Source organism: Pseudophryne corroboree, chromosome 5, assembly GCF_028390025.1.
Source record: "Pseudophryne corroboree isolate aPseCor3 chromosome 5, aPseCor3.hap2, whole genome shotgun sequence".
In the NCBI taxonomy this organism is placed as follows: domain Eukaryota; kingdom Metazoa; phylum Chordata; class Amphibia; order Anura; family Myobatrachidae; genus Pseudophryne; species Pseudophryne corroboree.
Genome location: NC_086448.1, coordinates 344,079,776 through 344,103,572, shown reverse-complemented (window position 1 = coordinate 344,103,572; position 23,797 = coordinate 344,079,776). Strand labels below are relative to the sequence as shown.

At 47.3% G+C, this 23,797-nt stretch overlaps 1 protein-coding gene across 13 annotated transcripts in view; it reads right to left on the bottom strand.

Moving 5' to 3' along the window:
* Positions 1–3,421: 3,421 nt before the first annotated feature.
* The window catches only part of LRRFIP2 (LRR binding FLII interacting protein 2), a 276,779-nt gene continuing 256,403 nt past the window's right edge, over positions 3,422–23,797 (bottom strand). For all 13 annotated transcript variants that reach the window (XM_063922583.1, XM_063922587.1, XM_063922586.1 and 10 more), the window contains one exon: positions 3,422–4,609. In XM_063922583.1, coding sequence (XP_063778653.1) covers positions 4,499–4,609 — 111 coding nt within the window. In that variant the 3' untranslated portion in view covers positions 3,422–4,498. The remainder of the gene's footprint in view (positions 4,610–23,797) is intronic.

Below are 23,797 nucleotides of genomic sequence, written 5' to 3'. Positions count from 1 at the left end.
AGTAGCAAGGAAGGAAGGAAGAACCTCGGCCCTTTCTGTATTTATTGGGCCGAAAGGACTGCATCTGATAGTGATGCGTTTTCTTTTGTTGTGGAAGAACATAAGGCAAAAAGGATGACTTACCCGTGGTAGCTCTAGATAACAAATCATCAAGGCCGTCACCAAATAAAGCCTTACCTTTATATGGTAGAGATTCCATACTTTTCTTGGAATCAGCATCAGCATTCCATTGGTGAATCCACAACGCTCGTCTAGCTGAGACTGCCATGGCATTGGCCTTTGATCCCAAAAGACCAATATCTCTCGCAGCTTCCTTAAGGTATGCTGCAGCGTCCTTGATATAACCCAGCGTCAAGAGGACGCTATCCCTATCTAGGGTATCGATTTTAGAAGACAAGTTGTATGCCCACTTTTCGATAGCACTACTTACCCACGCAGACGCAATGACAGGTCTGAGTAGCGTACCTGTGGTTGCATAAATGGACTTTAACATAGTTTCTTGTTTTCGATCCACCGGATCCTTAAGGGCCGCCGTGTCAGGTTACGGGAGCGCCACCTTTTTAGACAAACGTGACAGGTCCTTGTCCACGGTGGGTGGTGACTCCCACTTTTCCCTATCCGCCGAGGGAAATGGATAAGCTACCGTAATTCTTTTGGGAATCTGAAACTTTCTGTCAGGACCTTCCCAGACTTTTTCAAATAGCGTGTTCAGTTCATGAGAGGGAGGAAACGTTATCTCAGGTTTCCTTTCTTTATACATACAGACCCTTTTATCACGGACAGCCGGGTCTTCAGTGATATGTAATACCTCTTTAACCGCCAGAATCATGTACTGAATGCTTTTTGCCAACTTTGGATCTAATCTGGAATCGCTGTAGTCGACATGGGAATCAGAGTCCGTGTCGGTAGCAGTGTCTGCCAACTGGGCCAACGTACATTTTTGTGACGCTGAGGGAACCTGACTTTGCAATAAAATATCTTCCACAGATTTCTTCCATGCTTGGGTCTGAGACTCAGACTTGTCCAATCTTTTACTAATACGAGCTACATTAGCATTCAATACCTTTACCCAATCAGGAGTCGGCGGTGCCGACACGGTCACCACCACCTCCTTTTGCGTCTCTAATACAGTCTCCTCCTGTGAATAGCACTCAGCCTCAGACATGCCGACACACGTGTAATACACACTGGGCTTATAGGGGACAGACCCACAGAGAAGCCTGTCAGAGAGGCACAGAGGGAATTTGCCAGCTCACACCCCAGCGCCAACACAATGGGTCAGAAGCATTAACTAAAATGCCCCAGACCTGTAGCGCTTTTTATATTATATAATATTGCACCAAATAACCTGCCCCCCCCCCCCCCCCCGCTTTGCACCCTGATACTTGTTCAGCAGTGTGAGGAAGGTCCAGCGTTTCTGCAGCCAGCGGAGAAGAAATGGCGCAGAGTGAGCTGCGGGGACCAAGCTCCGCCCCCTTAATGGCGCGCTTCCTTCCCTCTCTACGGATTATACTGGCAGGGGTTAGGACAGTGTCTTACACTAATGTCCCCTCTTGCCAGACTTTTGCTGAGGTATTTTAAGCTGCCCAGGGCGCGTGCCCCCCCCCCCCCCCGCACCCAGAAGTGCTGTGGGTGTGAGCGGGAGCTTGGTGCACAGCGTCCGTCCGCTGCGCGGTACCTCAGAGAAATGCTGTCACTGAAGTCTTCTTTCTTCTTCTACTCACCTGTCTTCTGAGTTCTGGCTCTGTAAGGGGGGTGACGGCCGGCTGTGGGAGCGAGCATCTGAGTGTACCCAGCGATCAAACCCTCAGGAGCTAATGGTGTCCTGTAGCCAGAAGCAGAGCCCTTGAACTCACTGGAAGTGGGTCATACTTCTCTCCCTTCAGTCCCACGAAACAGGGAGGTTGTTGCCAGCAGCCTCCCTGAACATAAAAAACCTAACAAAAAAGTATTTTCAGAGAAACTCAGTAGAGCTCCCCTGTAGTGCGTCTAGTCTCACTGGGCACAATTCTAAATCTGGAGTCTGGAGGAGGGGCATAGAGGGAGGAGTCAGTGCACACCCCTTTTGAAAGTCTTAAAGTGCCCATGCCTCCTGCGGATCCAGTCTATACCCCATGGATCTTTTAGTGTACTCAGCATCCTCTAGGACGTATGAGAAAGTTACATTTTGGTCTCATCACTCCAAAATGACTTTGTTCCAGAAGTTTTGAGGCTTGTCTCTGTGCTGTTTGGAGTATTGTAAGTGGGATGCTTTGTGGCATTTGCGTAGTAATGGCTTTCTTCTGGCGACTCGACCATGCAGTCCATTTTTCTTCAAATGCCACCTTATTGTGCATCTTGAAACAACCACACCACTTTTTTTCAGAGAGTCCTGTATTTCAGCTGAAGTTATTTGTGGATTTTTCTTTGCATCCCGAACAATTTTCCCCGCAGTTGTGAGTGAAAGAAAAGTTTGTGAGTTATCATTCATATTCTCTGACAAATGGCCAGAAAATCACAAATTCTGCTAGGGTATGTAAACTTATGAGCACATATATATATATATATATATATATATATATATATATATAATTTGTATTCGGCACTCATGAAATCAAAATCACAGTCAGCTTGCCCTGTGCCCTCTAAATCAACTTTGCAGGTTGAAGATATAAGCACAATGAAGCGGCACTCCAGGACTTAATTCAAATAAACGGGTCCAGTCTCCCGATTTTGATGTGCCGCTTTTGATATATATATATATATATATATATATATATAAATAAGGTGGAGAATTAAATTCCGGTTTCTGCACTCCACCAGCAACGGGGGAGGGCAGAAATAGGAAATACGTCAACCAGGAGCTTCCAGATGGTGAGTCAATGGGGATAGAGACGCGGGTGTCTTTCATGTGTGTCTTCTACTATTTACATGATCAAGTGTGCTTCGTGTTATCTCTTGTATTTTGTGGTCTTGGCTTGCATCTGTGACAGTCTCAGAGTGCCATTCCTGATCTTCTGTATGAATCGAGCACCAGGCCATTCTGTGTATTTACTACAGAGTGCCGGCATATCTTGGAGATATGGAGATAGAGAGATACATATATATCAAACGACAATGAAAACCTTGAGGGTTAGTTTTTGTACTGTAAGGCCTATTCATTGACAGTAATGTAATAAGCTTGAACATAAAATGCATTTTAAAAGTAAAATGTGTGCACCGCTCCAGGACATTACAGCGCACTCTGAACGGGTGAACTCCTACTTATTTCTAAGTGGATAAATCAATTTGTGATAATTTTCCCTTTAAAAATAAAATACATACATAAATTAGCCTTTTACTTCAGACTTTAGTAATTAATGTTCCTGATGGCAAAGAAAAATATCATATGTATGATTTAAAATGGTTAATAAATATAAAATTAAAAACTTTCACAATGACGTGACCATTAAAAGTGTCCATTTAATAGGTCCCCTGCAATTTGCTTAGTCTAAACACTCCACTCACACTCAAGCGACAGATTATACAAATTACAATGTGCAACAAAATATATCTGACATAATGTATGGGTTGAATTCTTAAGGAGAACCAATTACTCTCTTTAAAATACTATTAACCAGCTGTGCCGTCACCCATGCAATAAAAAGACATATACAGTCACTGCCTTTTGTTATAAATTCTTATACAAATTAAAATATTTTTACAAAAAGTATTTTGTTCAAAATGTATAAAGTTTAATGAATGCACATTCTCTCACCCCCTCCCCAATATTAGAACTTTCCTAAGTATAAATGTTAGTGCAATTCCATTTAATAGCTTTAAACAGCTTAATAGTAATTAAGTTACAGAAATTACAGTGAGGAAGGCACTTTTTAACCCCATCCCCGCTGCACTACAGTTCTTGAAGTGGTACTGTAAGACACTTAAGAATTGGCCTGGGCACTTGTCTTTCCCAGTAGAGCATGCTCAATACGAGCTACATTGAACAAACAGCAGGAGATTTCTTCTTAAAGATCCATAATTGGCAAGAACAATGTTTCTACACTATTCCAGGACTATCTGTGCAGAGAAGGGGTTAGGTTGAGTCTATTCAGTCTCAGTACAGTATTACATAGGCATATGTCATAGAGTTGTAGTAGGATATCCTCTTCATGCAGTAGTTTATGTTCACCAGCATAAGTAAGCAGCAGGCAAAAACAAGATTGTGAGTAAAGTTGATTATAATAATGTGAGTGGAAAAAAAAATTGCATCCTATGGAAGATCAGGAATCCAGCGGGCTGTGCCTCAGCTCAGAATATACCCGAATCAGTGTGCTGGAAAGTAGAAACCATCAATGTTTGGGGTATTTATATCAGTTTTTCAATCCTCTTGTAAATTAAAGATTGTACTTTGCTGCCAAGTCTCTGGCTGGCCGAGGCAGCATGTGCACCGAGTGCCAATGAGAATGTCTATAGTAAGACCAAGTGAGGGCGCAGTGTTTTGTGGAGCAGTGCATTATGGTTTAGTATTGTTTCCTATTTACTGCTGAGACAGAAGTGCAGTCCTGTTGGCTTTCATCTTCTCTAACCTCTTCACTAAATGACTGTTTGTCATCTCCATCTCTTCCATCTTGTCCAGAGCAGTGCGCAGCTGTTGAGTAAAAGGTAACAGGTTACTTAGTTTATCCCAGTATATAAACAATGCTTGGCATTTGCACATTACTTCAGTGATATTCAGAGACTCAAACACTTCAGGCATAAACCGCATTCAAACACCTTTTATGCTGTGCACACGTCTATTATTTAAGGTACGCTAAACCTTTAAGCATCTATTCACAGTGATGGGAAGGCTTGAGGCCAGCCCAGCATGTCTGGAAGTGCTGGGCTGCCCCCATGCGTGACGGTGACAGGGCCGGGGCACCGTCCCCAGCCGACCAAGCATGAACTGAAAAACCCCTGCCCGCAACCTAGCAGGAAGACTAGGTAAAGAACCGTTTTTACACATGGTACAAAGTAAACTGCAAGCAATCATCCATAAGAGCTATACAAAACAAACAAACCTTTTTGTATTGGGAAGTGGCTGTATCATAATATATGTGTATACAAAGACACAAAGATAACCTGTTCCTGTCACCATATCATACATAAATTAAAGCAGTGGTTCTAACTCCAGTCCTCAAGCACCACCAACAGATCATGTTTTGTGGATCTCTTATCATGCACAGGTGAGTTAATCTCTTTTGCTGGGTCAGTAAGTACCCACCTGCTTCCACATACAAAAATCCTCAAAACATGACCTGCTGAGAAAACTTGAAGGTTGAGGATGAGAACCACTGAAGTAGAGGTTCGTGTAACTAACATTCTTCGATGTGGAGAAATCAGAAAGTAGATGGTATGGGTCTGGCAGTAAGGGAGTTATGATAGCTGGGAGGGAGGTAGGGTTGATATAAAATATATATATATATATTTTTAACGGCAATAGTTTTTATTCGAGAAAAGCAATTTTATGGGGTACAAAAAACAACATAACACGGTAACACGATATAGGGGGGGATGCAGATGGGGGGCACACGGGAGGGGGGGGGGGAGCGTCCAGTAACACAGTGGTGGAGGTACCCTGCAACAAATGTGGCAGAAAGAGAGAAGAGGAAAGAGGAGTACGTAGGACAGAAGAGGGGATGAGACCACTTCAAGTGATAGACATACCAAAAATATTAAATTTGAGATAAGAACTCATGTGAAAAAGCTATGCGAAAGAGACAGATATATTGTTTTAAAGAGACATATCATATGGAACAAAAAAAAAGTCAAAAAGAATATGTGAAGGCATAGGGAGAGAAAGGGGACTGAAACATAAACATGATCCTACACCCTATTAGGGCAAGTGGAGGAGAGCCCATACTATAATGAAACCAAGGGAGCTACTCTGGGAGGGGACCTGGAATGTCACTCACTCACTCACTCACTCACTCACTATCAGGGAGTTCAGTTAGACTAAAATGGGCTGAGACGCTGTTAGAAGGGTTATGGAAATACTGGGAACCTGGACCAGTAGTAACAAACACCTGCCATGGGGACCAGCGGGTCAGGGGGGAGGAAGCAATGCCAGAGACAGGGACGTATTCAGTTTCCATGAGGTAGTGGTGGTGCTTTTTGTGAATAACGTTTAGTAGAACTGGGGAAGTAGATTGCTTCCATAGTTGAGCAAGATTAGCGCGGGCGGCTATCAAAATATGTCCCAGAACATATCTGCTAGTAGGGGGGGCGAGGGAGGGGAGTAAGTGAAGTAACGCTACAGTCGGGTCAGGAGTAAGTTGTGTGTGGAGAACCTTATTAATCAAGTTGAACACCTCGGACCAGTATTGTGTAATTATCGGGCAGGACCAGAATATGTGGTAAATATGTCCTATTGATCCACATAGTCTCCAGCATTTGTTGCTGCAAGTAGGCCAAAACTTGTGTAATCGGTTGGGGGTCAAATACAGTCTATGGACAAGTTTAACATGCATTTCAGTGTGGTTCAGGCATTGGGACATAGAGTGGGAGGTTAGGAAAACAGTACGCCATTCCTGAGGTGACAGCGTTCTACCCAGATCCAACTCCCATTTCATCTGAGCAGTAGATTTGGAGGGGGAGATAGGGGTAATAAGTAGCTTGTACCAGAATGAGATATCGCCTCTGGATTTGTTTAAAGAAAGCCGGGAAAAGAGGGCTTGCGAGGTGGAATCCAGGGTTAAAAAGGTGGCAGGGATCGATTTCCATCAGTGTGCGACCTGATAATAATGGAAAAGTTCGGGGGCAGGAAGAGAGAATTTCTGTTGGAGAGCAAGGAAGGGCAACATGAAAAGTCCATCCAATATATCCCCTAAACATAATATGACCAGCTGTCTCCATTTGGAAAGATTTAAATGGGGGATAATCGCTGAGAGGGTGGTAATGGAGACCTGGGCGATGCAGCAAGCAGGTGACGACAGGACGGCATGTAGATTATCCCAAGTCTTAAGCAAGGCTTGAGTGGTTGGGAGGAGATGTGGAAGGGCAGGTCGGACCAACTTGGGAATGCGGAAAAGATCCGAAAGGGGGACCGAATGGGCTTGGGTTTGTTCCAGTTCCACCCAAGATACTAGAGAATCAGTGGTAAAATAATGTTTAAGGGAGGCTAATAAGGAAGCTTCCTGGTATAGAGAAATGCTGGGTAAATAGAGACCCCCTAAGGCTCTTGGTAATATCATTCTGGAGCGAGCCAGTAATGGGGGTTTAGAAGACCATACATACTTGGTCATTATAGAAGAACAAGTCTGAAGGGCTTTTTTAGGGAAGGTATATGGGATCGTGCGGAACAGGTACATTAGTTTGGGCAGGAGGGACATTTTGAATGCAGCCATACGTCCTAGCCAAGACACTTCGTATGCCGCCCAAGATTTTGATAAAGCCTCTAATGTAACTAATAAAGGGGAGAGATTATATGTAAAGACATCGGGAGTGTGAATATGGACACCTAAGCATTTTAACCTGCCAGTTATAAGGAAAAGAAGATTGGAGGGTCGGAAGAGCGTGTGAGAGGTTAATGGGGAGGGCGTCAGTCTTTGTGATGTTAAGTTTGTAATAGGAGGCTAAGCTGAAGGCATGTAAGATGGAGGTCAGAAGAGGGAGAGTGGTGGAAGGGTCAGAAATAAAGAGAACATCGTCCGCAAAAAGGCTTAATTTATGGTGGGAAGAGCCGAATTTTAGGGCTGGGAAGTGGGGATTGTCGCGAATTGTAATAGCCAGGGGTTCAATTGACAAAACAAACATCAGGGGGGAGAGAGGGCAACCCTGCCTGGTGCCATTTGTGATTGGGAAAGGGTCGGATAAAAAGCCATTGCTGAACACCCGGGCCGAAGGAGAGCTATATAATGCTAAAATAGAGGATAGGATGCTATCCTTAAACCCAAATCGGAGGACTTCGCGCATATAGGACCAATTTAATCTATCGAAGGCCTTCTCGGCATCCAAGGATAGCAGGAGAAGGCCCTGATCTGTAGAGAGAGAATCAATCAAGTTGAAAACTCTACGCGTATTGTCCGACGCCTGTCGGCCCGGGACAAAACCAGTCTGCTCCGGGTGTATCAGCAATGACAACAATCTGTTCACTCGTGACGCAATCAGTTTAGCGTATAATTTGATATCGGTATTAAGCAGGGCAATGGAGCGGTAATTGTGTAGATAAGCAAGGTCTTTGCCAGGTTTGGGAATACAGGTTGAGTATCCCTTATCCAAAATTCAAAATCCCACATTTTTGGTTCCCCTACTGAGACTGTAGTGACTATTCGTGCTTCTAGAAGTTCCGCCGGTAAAGTTCCTTTATCCGAGAAATTGTTAAAGAAGGCGGTCAGGTGGGGAGAGAGAACATCAAGGAACGAGGCATAGAAATTAGAGACGAACCCGTCAGGGCCCGGGGCTTTGTTGCGGGGAGAGGACTTAACGGCTGCGGCAACCTCAGCAGGGGTCCATGGGGCGTTGAGAGCGGATAGTTGCTCTGGATTCAGTGTGGGAAAAGAGAGATTGTCCAGAAAAGAAGAGATGGAGAGAGGGGTAGATGGGTCAGTTAGTAAATTGTAAAGTTTAGCGTAGTAATGTGCAAATTGATTTGTGGTGTCTTTAGGATTGAGGACTTTCCGTTTGGAGGGGGAGTATACAAATTTGATCTTGTTCCTAAGCTTGCTGAGCCCGGAGCTTACGGGCTAACATTCTACCAGATTTGTTACCCAGAAGATTGAACTTGTGTCTTAATCTGTTTAAAGCCGCTTGAATATGGGCGAGAATCAATTTTTGGAATTGGCTACGAACACTAGAGAGTTCCTTCTTGAGGGTTCTAGAGGGAGTGGCCATATTGCGTGATTCAAGATCTAGTAATTCGGCCTCCAGTTTCGACTGTAACTGGAGAGCTTGTTTCTTGAGGATGGCACCAGCTTGCATAGCTGCACCACGGGTAACAGCCTTAAAGGCGCACCAGTGGTTAATGACAGAGGTGTCCTGGGGAGAGTTGGTGGCGAGATAAGAGTTAATAGAGTCTAGGATACGTGTTTTGGAGAGAGGATTGCTTAATAGGTAGGGATAGACATGCCATTGCCTAGGGGGGTTCTGGGGAGCGGAGAGGTTCCATTTTCAGAGAACAGGGGCGTGGTCTGACCAAGTGATCGGTAGAATAGTAATGTCCCTAGTTCTCTGGAGAGACCATTTATCGCATAAAATTAAATCTATCCTGGAATTGGAATTGTGTACTGAGGAGTGGAAGGTATATTCCCGCCCTGAGGGGTTATTAATCCTCCAGATATCAAATAAATCGAACTCCGTGAGGAGATTGCGGAAGGCTAGAGAGGTGCCGGATTGAGCCGAGGGTATGGGTCGTGAGAGAAGGCCAGATTTATCCAGTTTTGGATCTAAAACTAAATTGTAGTCCCCCAGGACAACTAGGGAGCCTTTAAGCGATTTGCGAATTAGGAGAAATAATTTGCGTAGGAACTGTGTTTGGTTCGAGTTAGGTGTGTAGAGGGAAACTAGTGTAGTAGGTTTGTCGTCCAGGAGGCCAATAAGGATTAGATAGCGGCCACTCTTCTCAGAGATTTGGGAGTGAGGGGTAAAGGAAACATGTTTACTAAAGAGGATAGCTACACCGTTACGTTTAAACGGGGTGTTTGCGTAATATCCCACAGGGAAATAATTATCTTTGAACAGGGGGGGTTAGCAGAGGAGAAATGGGTTTCTTGCAGCGCGACTACGTCTGCTCTTTGTTGACGGAAAAAAGAGAGGGCTAGTCTGCGTTTGTTGGGCGGGTTTAGACCCTTAACATTGAGAGAGAGGAGGTTAACCATTAAAAGAGTAAGGCAAGGGTGAGAGACAAATATCTATACAAGGCATCATAATTACTGTTGAAATGGAGAACAGAGTACCACAGGAAGCGGAGGGAAACCATGAGTCTGGAGCTCAGGGGGAAGAAAGACAGGAGGGGGTACATGGAGGACAAAGTAAACTGGGAGGAGCGGGGTAGACAAAAAAAAAAAAAAGGTCCGGTACATTGGACCTGCATGACTACTGCAGGGGGAGAAAACAACTTGCAGTAGTTTAGAAAAAAGTCGGGGACGGGCCGGCAGAGCAGGCACCGCCACTCAGATACAACAAGGTAAAGAGAGAATAAGAACATGTTAAACTGGCCCTATGACGCAATAGGTGAAAGCATAGGGGACATCACATATAAACAACTGGGAATAATTCCAGCAGGGCATAGTGCCCCTGGGAGCTGGATTAAACCTGAACTGCGACAAATAACCAGCGTATGATAAGAGGCACATCGTAACTAGTGAAAGAGTAACCTGTAGCATATAGACCAAGAGAAATATCACAACGCATAACGGGTACAATAAATGTTAATATCTTCCCCTCACAGCAGGGGGAAAGAAGTCTACAGTTTCACAGAGTCAGAAAGGAATGTTGAGAGACCCAATGCTGTGATCAGATGGCTCAGGGGTTCGACCATTCCTGTCGGATTGAGGACAGACGGGATGGAGCAGATGACTTCTGAACAGTAATGTCCCAATCCAAGAGCAACTTGACTACCACATCGAGGGAGGAGATGATGTAAGTGGAGTCCTCATAGGAAACTATCAGTTTGACCGGGAATCCCCAGCGGTAGTGGATATCATGGGACCTGAGCGCCAGGGTAATAGGTGAAAGGGCACATCTCTTCGCAATGGTGGCAGCGGAAAAACCCTGGAATATTTGGCGGCCCCCTAAGGTGTCTGAATTTTTAGATTCTCTGGCAGCTCTCATGATGCGTTCCTTGACTGTAAAGAAATGCACACGGAGGAGGGTATCTTTAGGGAGGTCAGAGGAAACTGTGCGTGGCCGGGGGAGGCGGTGGATACGGTCAATCAGGAGCTCCGCGGTATCCGCAGCGGGTGGAGCTTCCTGAAGAGGGCGATGGCATAGGGTTCGAGTTCAGAATTAGTGACAGAATCGGGGATGCCCCTCATCTTAATGTTGTTCCGTCGAGATCTGTCCTCCATGTCAGCTAACTTAGACCGGAATTGGTCCATCTCCTGTTGTTGACGATCATGGGAGGTGATCATCTCGTTGTGGGAGGCGACCAGTTCTTCCACCTTGCGTTCTAAGTGGTCGGTCCTGTCCCCGATTGCCACCAGCTCGGTTTTGACCTCACGAACAGCAGAGGTCAGGTCTTTAGAGAGTTCCGATTTAAAGGCGGAGAGAATCTGGCAAAGAGACTTCACAGTCAAGGGTGCATCAGAATCGCAATCAACTCCGGAGACCGTGAGCATGGATGGCAGACCAGTCGACAGCACAGGGTCTGGCACAGTGGGCGGGGGGATTCTTTGTAGAGGGGAGATTTGGAGTGGTTTAGGGGGGGGGGGGGGGGGAGGATATTTTGGAAGGCGCTGGGTCTTTGTTCTTTTTGGGAGGCATCGTTCATCAGTAGAAGTGAAGGCAGTGGAGAGTGAACGGGCGCCTTAACTCCGCTGGGTCCGGTCAAAGGTGAAGCGTGACACAGGTGTACTCAGCCACAGTAGGTCAGGAACATGTCGATTAGGCAAACATGAGTGGCGGTGGAAGCAGAGCAAGTACACTCACATTATGGAGAGTTCGCAATCATAGGACGGCAGGGTCGTAGGGGAGCCAACTTGAGAGTGTGGACAGACACATAAATAGCTGGCGCAGTACAAGGCAGATAAATCAGGAAACAAGTGTGGGGAGGCTATTTTAAGTTGTAGAAACTCCCAGGTCCCTGGGAGCTCATAGAAAGCCCAGCCTGCCCGTTCAGCCCGCAGGCCACGGCCAGAGAATGCTCTTTATTTATTATGTATTTATTCTCTTCTTTTTTTTGTTTTGTTCCTTTTTTGACTAAATTAATGCAGCTGGAGAGGTCCCAGACAGTGTCCAGGAAATGTATTAATCACAGGGCACCCCCTCAGTCAGAGGCTGAATCTAAACAGATGCCTGAGTCCCAAGCAGGTAGTGAGGGCTCCACGAGGTGCTTTGCCAGCACACAAGATGGCGCCGCCGGGTCTCCGAGTAGGCCTTCCGCTGCCCAGGCTCCCGGAGGCTGTTACCAGATCAGCCGGGAGCGGGCACAGCAGCGCGCGGGTCACGCGGGCCGGGGTCCCCCGTCCAGGCGCCGCTCAGCGGAAGAGGCCGCCGCAGCAGGAGAGGAGAGCTCGCCCGTCACCGGCCCTCCACAGCGCGGCGCGATGTCAGGCGGGCGCCACTCCGAGGTAATGAGGGCAGCAGGCAGCACTCACCGGGGGAAGAAGGCAGAGGGTATCTGGTGGTGGACCATGCACACAGGCGATGAGCGGGGGGGTGGGGTGGCGCCCTCCGTGCCGGAATCCAATCACTTCCCTCAGGGCCGCATGTAAATCAAGGTCTGGGCTTCAGGGGGGTCAGCAGGCCGCAACCCGCAAGGGTGTAGGAGACACCCGCCGGCTCCGCAGACCGTGCTGCCCAGTGTAGGGGTTCCCCAGATGATAGAGGGTTGTCCCCAAAGTGCAGCTAGGTGCCTATAGCAATGTGTCCAAGGCAGGAGCTCTAGGGAGACACGTCTGCCTAGTTCTGCAGCCAAGCCACGCCCCCGATAAAAAATATTTTTTACTGGAATGATCACTTAATATAGATACAACACACTGCCACTCCAAAAGGTCTTTTGAAAGCATCATCCCTTCACATATTTAGTGGAGATTCCTTTACTGGGACTCTCTCTTTGCTGGCGTATAGAGATTTGGCTGTTTCTTACGAACAGTTTTGTAAATATTGGAAATGTCCATGATATCCCTGTTTGTCAAAAAAACAAGTCTCTGATATACCAACGTGATGTTTAGCCAATAACCACATCGCCTGCCTTTTATCTGAAGTAACTAAAATCATTTAAAAATTGTGTGTTTATCAGCAGCATATGTATCAGCTGAGGACAGTCACATGAACAGTGGGAAGTGTAGTCCAGCAGACAGAGTCCTTCAGCTCTTCAACGCTACTTACACAGCTAGCACTACCCAAAATCTGTAATCCTAAAAGAGCTGTAAATGACTTCATAGGTGCAATGACTGTAGTGCTTCAGCTCAATATGGTAGAAAGTCTGCTGCAGAATGACCCAACAGAGAGAAAGCTAGTACAGTGTGCAACAGTGATAAAAATTTTATACCAAATCATAGTTAAATATAATACACTCACTAAATTTAGATGTTACAATGAGTATAATATGGTTCCGTGACAGTGATAGATCTAAGGTATCCCAAAGAAAAGAAAAGTGCAGATGTTCCTATATATGGGGCTAATGTAATAGCCTGCAAGAAGCAGGAAGTCTATGACTTAGCGATGCCATGTAAATGACTGGTAATTTAAAAATCCGGCCAGACTAGCATAAAGTCCTGCACTTCCTGCTTTTTAAAGGCTATTACGTTTAGCCCGTAATATTAATTCAAACAATATATGGTTTGGTATTTATTGTAGAATAAAGGAGTTCTCTCATTCACTGCATAAAAAAAAAAAAGATTTTACTCACCGGTAAATCTATTTCTCGTAGTCCGTAGTGGATGCTGGGAACTCCGAAAGGACCATGGGGAATAGACGGGCTCCGCAGGAGACTGGGCACTCTAAAAGAAAGATTAGGTACTATCTGGTGTGCACTGGCTCCTCCCTCTATGCCCCTCCTCCAGACCTCAGTTAGGATACTGTGCCCGGAAGAGCTGACACAATAAGGAAGGATTTTGAATCCCGGGTAAGACTCATACCAGCCACACCAATCACACTGTATAACTCGTGATACTATACCCAGTTAACAGTATGAAATATAACTGAGCCTCTCAACAGATGGCTCAACAATAACCCTTTAGTTAGGCAATAACTATATACAAGTATTGCAGACAATCCGCACTTGGGATGGGCGCCCAGCATCCACTACGGACTACGAGAAATAGATTTACCGGTGAGTAAAATCTTATTTTCTCTGACGTCCTAGTGGATGCTGGGAACTCCGTAAGGACCATGGGGATTATACCAAAGCTCCCAAACGGGCGGGAGAGCGCGGATGACTCTGCAGCACCGAATGAGAGAACTCAAGGTCCTCCTCAGCCAGGGTATCAAATTTGTAGAATTTAGCAAACGTGTTTGCTCCTGACCAAGTTGCAGCTCGGCAAAGTTGTAAAGCCGAGACCCCTCGGGCAGCCGCCCAAGATGAGCCCACTTTCCTTGTGGAATGGGCTGTTACTGATTTAGGATGCGGCAATCCAGCCGCAGAATGCTCCAGCTGAATTGTGCTACAAATTCAGCGAGCAATAGTCTGCTTAGAAGCAGGAGCACCTATTTTGTTGGGTGCCTACAGGATAAACAAAAAAAACGATTCAGTTTTCCTGACTCCAGCCGTCCTGGAAATATAAATTTTTAAGGCCCTGACTACGTCCAGTAACTTGGAATCTTCCAAGTCCCTAGTAGCCGCAGGCACTACAATAGGTTGGTTCAAGTGAAAAGCTGATACCACCTTAGGGAGAAACTGGGGACGAGTCCTCAATTCTGCCCTATCCATATGGAAAATCAGATAAGGGCTTTTACATGACAAAGCCGCCAATTCTGACACACGCCTGGCCAAAGCCAAGGCCAATAACATGACCACTTTCCACGTGAGATATTTCAAATCCACAGTTTTAAGTGGCTCAAACCAATGTGATTTCAGGAAACTCAACACCACGTTGAGATCCCACGGTGCCACAGGAGGCACAAAAGGGGGCTGAATATGTAGCACTCCCTTTACAAAAGTCTGAACTTCAGGCAGTGAAGCCAGTTCTTTCTGGAAGAAAATCGACAGAGCCGAAATCTGGACCTTAATGGAACCCAATTTTAGGCCCATAGTCACTCCCGACTGTAGGAAGTGCAGAAAACGACCCAGCTGAAATTCCTCTGTTGGGGCCTTCCTGGCCTCACACCACGCAACATATTTTCGCCAAATACGGTGATAATGGTTTGCGGTTACTTCTTTCCTGGCTTTTATCAGCGTAGGAATGACTTCCTCCGGAATGCCCTTTTGCTTTAGGATCCGGAATTCAACCGCCATGCCGTCCAACGCAGCCGCGGTAAGTCTTGGAACAGACAGGGCCCCTGCTGTAGCAGATCCTGTCTGAGCGGTAGAGGCCATGGGTCCTCTGATATTATTTCTGTAAGTTCTGGGTACCAAGCTCTTCTTGGCCCATCCGGAACCACGAGTATCGTTCTTCCTCCTCGTTTTCTTATTATTCTCAGTATGAGAGGCAGAGGAGGGAATACATAACCGACTGGTACACCCATGGTGTCACTAGAGCGTCCACAGCTATTGCCTGAGGGTCCCTTGACCTGGCGCAATATCTAGTTTTTTGTTTAGGCGGGACGCCATCATGTCCACCTGTGGCCTTTCCCAACGGTTTACCAACAGTTGGAAGACTTCTGGATGAAGTCCCCACTCTCCCGGGTGTCGGTCGTGTCTGCTGAGGAAGTCTGCTTCCCAGTTGTCCACTCCCGGAATGAACACTGCTGACAGTGCTAAGACGTGATTTTCCGCCCATCGGAGAATCCTTGTGGCTTCTGCCATCGCCATCCTGCTTCTTGTGCCGCCCTGTCGGTTTACATGGGCGACTGCCGTGATGTTGTCTGACTGGATCAGTACCGGCTGGTTTTGAAGCAGGGGTTTTGCCTGACTTAGGGCATTGTAAATGGCCCTTAGTTCCAGAATATTTATGTGTAGGGACGACTCCTGACTTGACCAAAGTCCTTGGAAGTTTCTTCCCTGTGTGACTGCCCCCCCAGCCTCGAAGGCTGGCATCCGTGGTTACCAGGACCCAGTCCTGTATGCCGAATCTGCGGCCCTCTTGAAGATGAGCACTCTGCAGCCACCACAGTAGAGATACCCTGGTCCTTGGAGACAGGGTTATCAGCCGATGCATCTGAAGATGCGATCCCGACCACTTGTTCAAGAGGTCCCACTAAAAGGTTCTTGTATGGAACCTGCCGAATGGAATTTTGCTTCGTAAGAAGCTACCATTTTTCCCAGGACTCGTGTGCAGTGATGCACCGATACCTGTTTTGGTTTCAGGAGGTCTCTGACTAGAGATGACAGCTCCTTGGCTTTCTCCTGCAGGAGAAACACTTTTTTTCTGTTCTGTGTCCAGAACCATCCCCAGGAACAGTAGGCGTGTGGTAGGAACCAGCTGTGACTTTGGAACGTATAGAATCCATCCGTGCTGATGTAGCACTTCCCGAGATAGTGCTACTGCGACCAACAACTGCTCCTTGGACCTTGCCTTTATAAGGAGATCGTCCAAGTACGGGATAATTAAAACTCCCTTTTTTCGAAGGAGTATCATCATTTCTGCCATTACCTTGGTAAAGACCCTTGGTGCCGTGGACGGTCCAAACGGCAGTGTTTGGAATTGGTAATGGCAATCCTGTACCACAAATCTGAGGTACTCCTGATGAGGATGGTAAATGGGGACATGTAGGTAAGCATCCTTGATGTCCAGGGATACCATGTAATCCCCCTCCTCCAGGCTTGCAATAACCGCCCTGAGTGATTCCATCTTGAACTTGAATTTTTTAATGTATGTGTTCAAGGATTTCAAATTTAAAATGGGTCTCACCGAACCGTCCGGTTTCGGTACCACAACCAGTGTGGAATAGTAACCCCGTCCTTGTTGAAGTAGGGGCACCATGACTATCACCTGCTGGGAATACAGCTTGTGAATTGCCTCTAGCACAGCCTCCCTGCCTGAGGGAGTTGTCGGCAAGGCAGATTTGAGGAAACGGCGGGGGGCATAGTGCCCCTGGGAGCTGGATTAAACCTGAACTGCGACAAATAACCAGCGTATGATAAGAGGCACATCGTAACTAGTGAAAGAGTAACCTGTAGCATATAGACCAAGAGAAATATCACAACGCATAACGGGTACAATAACTGTTAATATCTTCCCCTCACAGCAGGGGGAAAGAAGTCTACAGTTTCACAGAGTCAGAAAGGAATGTTGAGAGACCCAATGCTGTGATCAGATGGCTCAGGGGTTCGACCATTCCTGTCGGATTGAGGACAGACGGGATGGAGCAGATGACTTCTGAACAGTAATGTCCCAATCCAAGAGCAACTTGACTACCACATCGAGGGAGGAGATGATGTAAGTGGAGTCCTCATAGGAAACTATCAGTTTGACCGGGAATCCCCAGCGGTAGTGGATATCATGGGACCTGAGCGCCAGGGTAATAGGTGAAAGGGCACATCTCTTCGCAATGGTGGCAGCGGAAAAACCCTGGAATATTTGGCGGCCCCCTAAGGTGTCTGAATTTTTAGATTCTCTGGCAGCTCTCATGATGCGTTCCTTGACTGTAAAGAAATGCACACGGAGGAGGGTATCTTTAGGGAGGTCAGAGGAAACTGTGCGTGGCCGGGGGAGGCGGTGGATACGGTCAATCAGGAGCTCCGCGGTATCCGCAGCGGGTGGAGCTTCCTGAAGAGGGCGATGGCATAGGGTTCGAGTTCAGAATTAGTGACAGAATCGGGGATGCCCCTCATCTTAATGTTGTTCCGTCGAGATCTGTCCTCCATGTCAGCTAACTTAGACCGGAATTGGTCCATCTCCTGTTGTTGACGATCATGGGAGGTGATCATCTCGTTGTGGGAGGCGACCAGTTCTTCCACCTTGCGTTCTAAGTGGTCGGTCCTGTCCCCGATTGCCACCAGCTCGGTTTTGACCTCACGAACAGCAGAGGTCAGGTCTTTAGAGAGTTCCGATTTAAAGGCGGAGAGAATCTGGCAAAGAGACTTCACAGTCAAGGGTGCATCAGAATCGCAATCAACTCCGGAGACCGTGAGCATGGATGGCAGACCAGTCGACAGCACAGGGTCTGGCACAGTGGGCGGGGGGATTCTTTGTAGAGGGGAGATTTGGAGTGGTTTAGGGGGGGGGGGGGGGGAGGATATTTTGGAAGGCGCTGGGTCTTTGTTCTTTTTGGGAGGCATCGTTCATCAGTAGAAGTGAAGGCAGTGGAGAGTGAACGGGCGCCTTAACTCCGCTGGGTCCGGTCAAAGGTGAAGCGTGACACAGGTGTACTCAGCCACAGTAGGTCAGGAACATGTCGATTAGGCAAACATGAGTGGCGGTGGAAGCAGAGCAAGTACACTCACATTATGGAGAGTTCGCAATCATAGGACGGCAGGGTCGTAGGGGAGCCAACTTGAGAGTGTGGACAGACACATAAATAGCTGGCGCAGTACAAGGCAGATAAATCAGGAAACAAGTGTGGGGAGGCTATTTTAAGTTGTAGAAACTCCCAGGTCCCTGGGAGCTCATAGAAAGCCCAGCCTGCCCGTTCAGCCCGCAGGCCACGGCCAGAGAATGCTCTTTATTTATTATGTATTTATTCTCTTCTTTTTTTTGTTTTGTTCCTTTTTTGACTAAATTAATGCAGCTGGAGAGGTCCCAGACAGTGTCCAGGAAATGTATTAATCACAGGGCACCCCCTCAGTCAGAGGCTGAATCTAAACAGATGCCTGAGTCCCAAGCAGGTAGTGAGGGCTCCACGAGGTGCTTTGCCAGCACACAAGATGGCGCCGCCGGGTCTCCGAGTAGGCCTTCCGCTGCCCAGGCTCCCGGAGGCTGTTACCAGATCAGCCGGGAGCGGGCACAGCAGCGCGCGGGTCACGCGGGCCGGGGTCCCCCGTCCAGGCGCCGCTCAGCGGAAGAGGCCGCCGCAGCAGGAGAGGAGAGCTCGCCCGTCACCGGCCCTCCACAGCGCGGCGCGATGTCAGGCGGGCGCCACTCCGAGGTAATGAGGGCAGCAGGCAGCACTCACCGGGGGAAGAAGGCAGAGGGTATCTGGTGGTGGACCATGCACACAGGCGATGAGCGGGGGGGTGGGGTGGCGCCCTCCGTGCCGGAATCCAATCACTTCCCTCAGGGCCACATGTAAATCAAGGTCTGGGCTTCAGGGGGGTCAGCAGGCCGCAACCCGCAAGGGTGTAGGAGACACCCGCCGGCTCCGCAGACCGTGCTGCCCAGTGTAGGGGTTCCCCAGATGATAGAGGGTTGTCCCCAAAGTGCAGCTAGGTGCCTATAGCAATGTGTCCAAGGCAGGAGCTCTAGGGAGACACGTCTGCCTAGTTCTGCAGCCAAGCCACGCCCCCGATAAAAAATATTTTTTACTGGAATGATCACTTAATATAGATACAACACACTGCCACTCCAAAAGGTCTTTTGAAAGCATCATCCCTTCACATATTTAGTGGAGATTCCTTTACTGGGACTCTCTCTTTGCTGGCGTATAGAGATTTGGCTGTTTCTTACGAACAGTTTTGTAAATATTGGAAATGTCCATGATATCCCTGTTTGTCAAAAAAACAAGTCTCTGATATACCAACGTGATGTTTAGCCAATAACCACATCGCCTGCCTTTTATCTGAAGTAACTAAAATCATTTAAAAATTGTGTGTTTATCAGCAGCATATGTATCAGCTGAGGACAGTCACATGAACAGTGGGAAGTGTAGTCCAGCAGACAGAGTCCTTCAGCTCTTCAACGCTACTTACACAGCTAGCACTACCCAAAATCTGTAATCCTAAAAGAGCTGTAAATGACTTCATAGGTGCAATGACTGTAGTGCTTCAGCTCAATATGGTAGAAAGTCTGCTGCAGAATGACCCAACAGAGAGAAAGCTAGTACAGTGTGCAACAGTGATAAAAATTTTATACCAAATCATAGTTAAATATAATACACTCACTAAATTTAGATGTTACAATGAGTATAATATGGTTCCGTGACAGTGATAGATCTAAGGTATCCCAAAGAAAAGAAAAGTGCAGATGTTCCTATATATGGGGCTAATGTAATAGCCTGCAAGAAGCAGGAAGTCTATGACTTAGCGATGCCATGTAAATGACTGGTAATTTAAAAATCCGGCCAGACTAGCATAAAGTCCTGCACTTCCTGCTTTTTAAAGGCTATTACGTTTAGCCCGTAATATTAATTCAAACAATATATGGTTTGGTATTTATTGTAGAATAAAGGAGTTCTCTCATTCACTGCATAAAAAAAAAAAAGATTTTACTCACCGGTAAATCTATTTCTCGTAGTCCGTAGTGGATGCTGGGAACTCCGAAAGGACCATGGGGAATAGACGGGCTCCGCAGGAGACTGGGCACTCTAAAAGAAAGATTAGGTACTATCTGGTGTGCACTGGCTCCTCCCTCTATGCCCCTCCTCCAGACCTCAGTTAGGATACTGTGCCCGGAAGAGCTGACACAATAAGGAAGGATTTTGAATCCCGGGTAAGACTCATACCAGCCACACCAATCACACTGTATAACTCGTGATACTATACCCAGTTAACAGTATGAAATATAACTGAGCCTCTCAACAGATGGCTCAACAATAACCCTTTAGTTAGGCAATAACTATATACAAGTATTGCAGACAATCCGCACTTGGGATGGGCGCCCAGCATCCACTACGGACTACGAGAAATAGATTTACCGGTGAGTAAAATCTTATTTTCTCTGACGTCCTAGTGGATGCTGGGAACTCCGTAAGGACCATGGGGATTATACCAAAGCTCCCAAACGGGCGGGAGAGCGCGGATGACTCTGCAGCACCGAATGAGAGAACTCAAGGTCCTCCTCAGCCAGGGTATCAAATTTGTAGAATTTAGCAAACGTGTTTGCTCCTGACCAAGTTGCAGCTCGGCAAAGTTGTAAAGCCGAGACCCCTCGGGCAGCCGCCCAAGATGAGCCCACTTTCCTTGTGGAATGGGCTGTTACTGATTTAGGATGCGGCAATCCAGCCGCAGAATGCTCCAGCTGAATTGTGCTACAAATTCAGCGAGCAATAGTCTGCTTAGAAGCAGGAGCACCTATTTTGTTGGGTGCCTACAGGATAAACAAAAAAAACGATTCAGTTTTCCTGACTCCAGCCGTCCTGGAAATATAAATTTTTAAGGCCCTGACTACGTCCAGTAACTTGGAATCTTCCAAGTCCCTAGTAGCCGCAGGCACTACAATAGGTTGGTTCAAGTGAAAAGCTGATACCACCTTAGGGAGAAACTGGGGACGAGTCCTCAATTCTGCCCTATCCATATGGAAAATCAGATAAGAGCTTTTACATGACAAAGCCGCCAATTCTGACACACGCCTGGCCAAAGCCAAGGCCAATAACATGACCACTTTCCACGTGAGATATTTCAAATCCACAGTTTTAAGTGGCTCAAACCAATGTGATTTCAGGAAACTCAACACCACGTTGAGATCCCACGGTGCCACAGGAGGCACAAAAGGGGGCTGAATATGTAGCACTCCCTTTACAAAAGTCTGAACTTCAGGCAGTGAAGCCAGTTCTTTCTGGAAGAAAATCGACAGAGCCGAAATCTGGACCTTAATGGAACCCAATTTTAGGCCCATAGTCACTCCCGACTGTAGGAAGTGCAGAAAACGACCCAGCTGAAATTCCTCTGTTGGGGCCTTCCTGGCCTCACACCACGCAACATATTTTCGCCAAATACGGTGATAATGGTTTGCGGTTACTTCTTTCCTGGCTTTTATCAGCGTAGGAATGACTTCCTCCGGAATGCCCTTTTGCTTTAGGATCCGGAATTCAACCGCCATGCCGTCCAACGCAGCCGCGGTAAGTCTTGGAACAGACAGGGCCCCTGCTGTAGCAGATCCTGTCTGAGCGGTAGAGGCCATGGGTCCTCTGATATTATTTCTGTAAGTTCTGGGTACCAAGCTCTTCTTGGCCCATCCGGAACCACGAGTATCGTTCTTCCTCCTCGTTTTCTTATTATTCTCAGTATGAGAGGCAGAGGAGGGAATACATAACCGACTGGTACACCCATGGTGTCACTAGAGCGTCCACAGCTATTGCCTGAGGGTCCCTTGACCTGGCGCAATATCTAGTTTTTTGTTTAGGCGGGACGCCATCATGTCCACCTGTGGCCTTTCCCAACGGTTTACCAACAGTTGGAAGACTTCTGGATGAAGTCCCCACTCTCCCGGGTGTCGGTCGTGTCTGCTGAGGAAGTCTGCTTCCCAGTTGTCCACTCCCGGAATGAACACTGCTGACAGTGCTAAGACGTGATTTTCCGCCCATCGGAGAATCCTTGTGGCTTCTGCCATCGCCATCCTGCTTCTTGTGCCGCCCTGTCGGTTTACATGGGCGACTGCCGTGATGTTGTCTGACTGGATCAGTACCGGCTGGTTTTGAAGCAGGGGTTTTGCCTGACTTAGGGCATTGTAAATGGCCCTTAGTTCCAGAATATTTATGTGTAGGGACGACTCCTGACTTGACCAAAGTCCTTGGAAGTTTCTTCCCTGTGTGACTGCCCCCCCAGCCTCGAAGGCTGGCATCCGTGGTTACCAGGACCCAGTCCTGTATGCCGAATCTGCGGCCCTCTTGAAGATGAGCACTCTGCAGCCACCACAGTAGAGATACCCTGGTCCTTGGAGACAGGGTTATCAGCCGATGCATCTGAAGATGCGATCCCGACCACTTGTTCAAGAGGTCCCACTAAAAGGTTCTTGTATGGAACCTGCCGAATGGAATTTTGCTTCGTAAGAAGCTACCATTTTTCCCAGGACTCGTGTGCAGTGATGCACCGATACCTGTTTTGGTTTCAGGAGGTCTCTGACTAGAGATGACAGCTCCTTGGCTTTCTCCTGCAGGAGAAACACTTTTTTTCTGTTCTGTGTCCAGAACCATCCCCAGGAACAGTAGGCGTGTGGTAGGAACCAGCTGTGACTTTGGAACGTATAGAATCCATCCGTGCTGATGTAGCACTTCCCGAGATAGTGCTACTGCGACCAACAACTGCTCCTTGGACCTTGCCTTTATAAGGAGATCGTCCAAGTACGGGATAATTAAAACTCCCTTTTTTCGAAGGAGTATCATCATTTCTGCCATTACCTTGGTAAAGACCCTTGGTGCCGTGGACGGTCCAAACGGCAGTGTTTGGAATTGGTAATGGCAATCCTGTACCACAAATCTGAGGTACTCCTGATGAGGATGGTAAATGGGGACATGTAGGTAAGCATCCTTGATGTCCAGGGATACCATGTAATCCCCCTCCTCCAGGCTTGCAATAACCGCCCTGAGTGATTCCATCTTGAACTTGAATTTTTTAATGTATGTGTTCAAGGATTTCAAATTTAAAATGGGTCTCACCGAACCGTCCGGTTTCGGTACCACAACCAGTGTGGAATAGTAACCCCGTCCTTGTTGAAGTAGGGGCACCATGACTATCACCTGCTGGGAATACAGCTTGTGAATTGCCTCTAGCACAGCCTCCCTGCCTGAGGGAGTTGTCGGCAAGGCAGATTTGAGGAAACGGCGGGGGGCATAGTGCCCCTGGGAGCTGGATTAAACCTGAACTGCGACAAATAACCAGCGTATGATAAGAGGCACATCGTAACTAGTGAAAGAGTAACCTGTAGCATATAGACCAAGAGAAATATCACAACGCATAACGGGTACAATAAATGTTAATATCTTCCCCTCACAGCAGGGGGAAAGAAGTCTACAGTTTCACAGAGTCAGAAAGGAATGTTGAGAGACCCAATGCTGTGATCAGATGGCTCAGGGGTTCGACCATTCCTGTCGGATTGAGGACAGACGGGATGGAGCAGATGACTTCTGAACAGTAATGTCCCAATCCAAGAGCAACTTGACTACCACATCGAGGGAGGAGATGATGTAAGTGGAGTCCTCATAGGAAACTATCAGTTTGACCGGGAATCCCCAGCGGTAGTGGATATCATGGGACCTGAGCGCCAGGGTAATAGGTGAAAGGGCACAT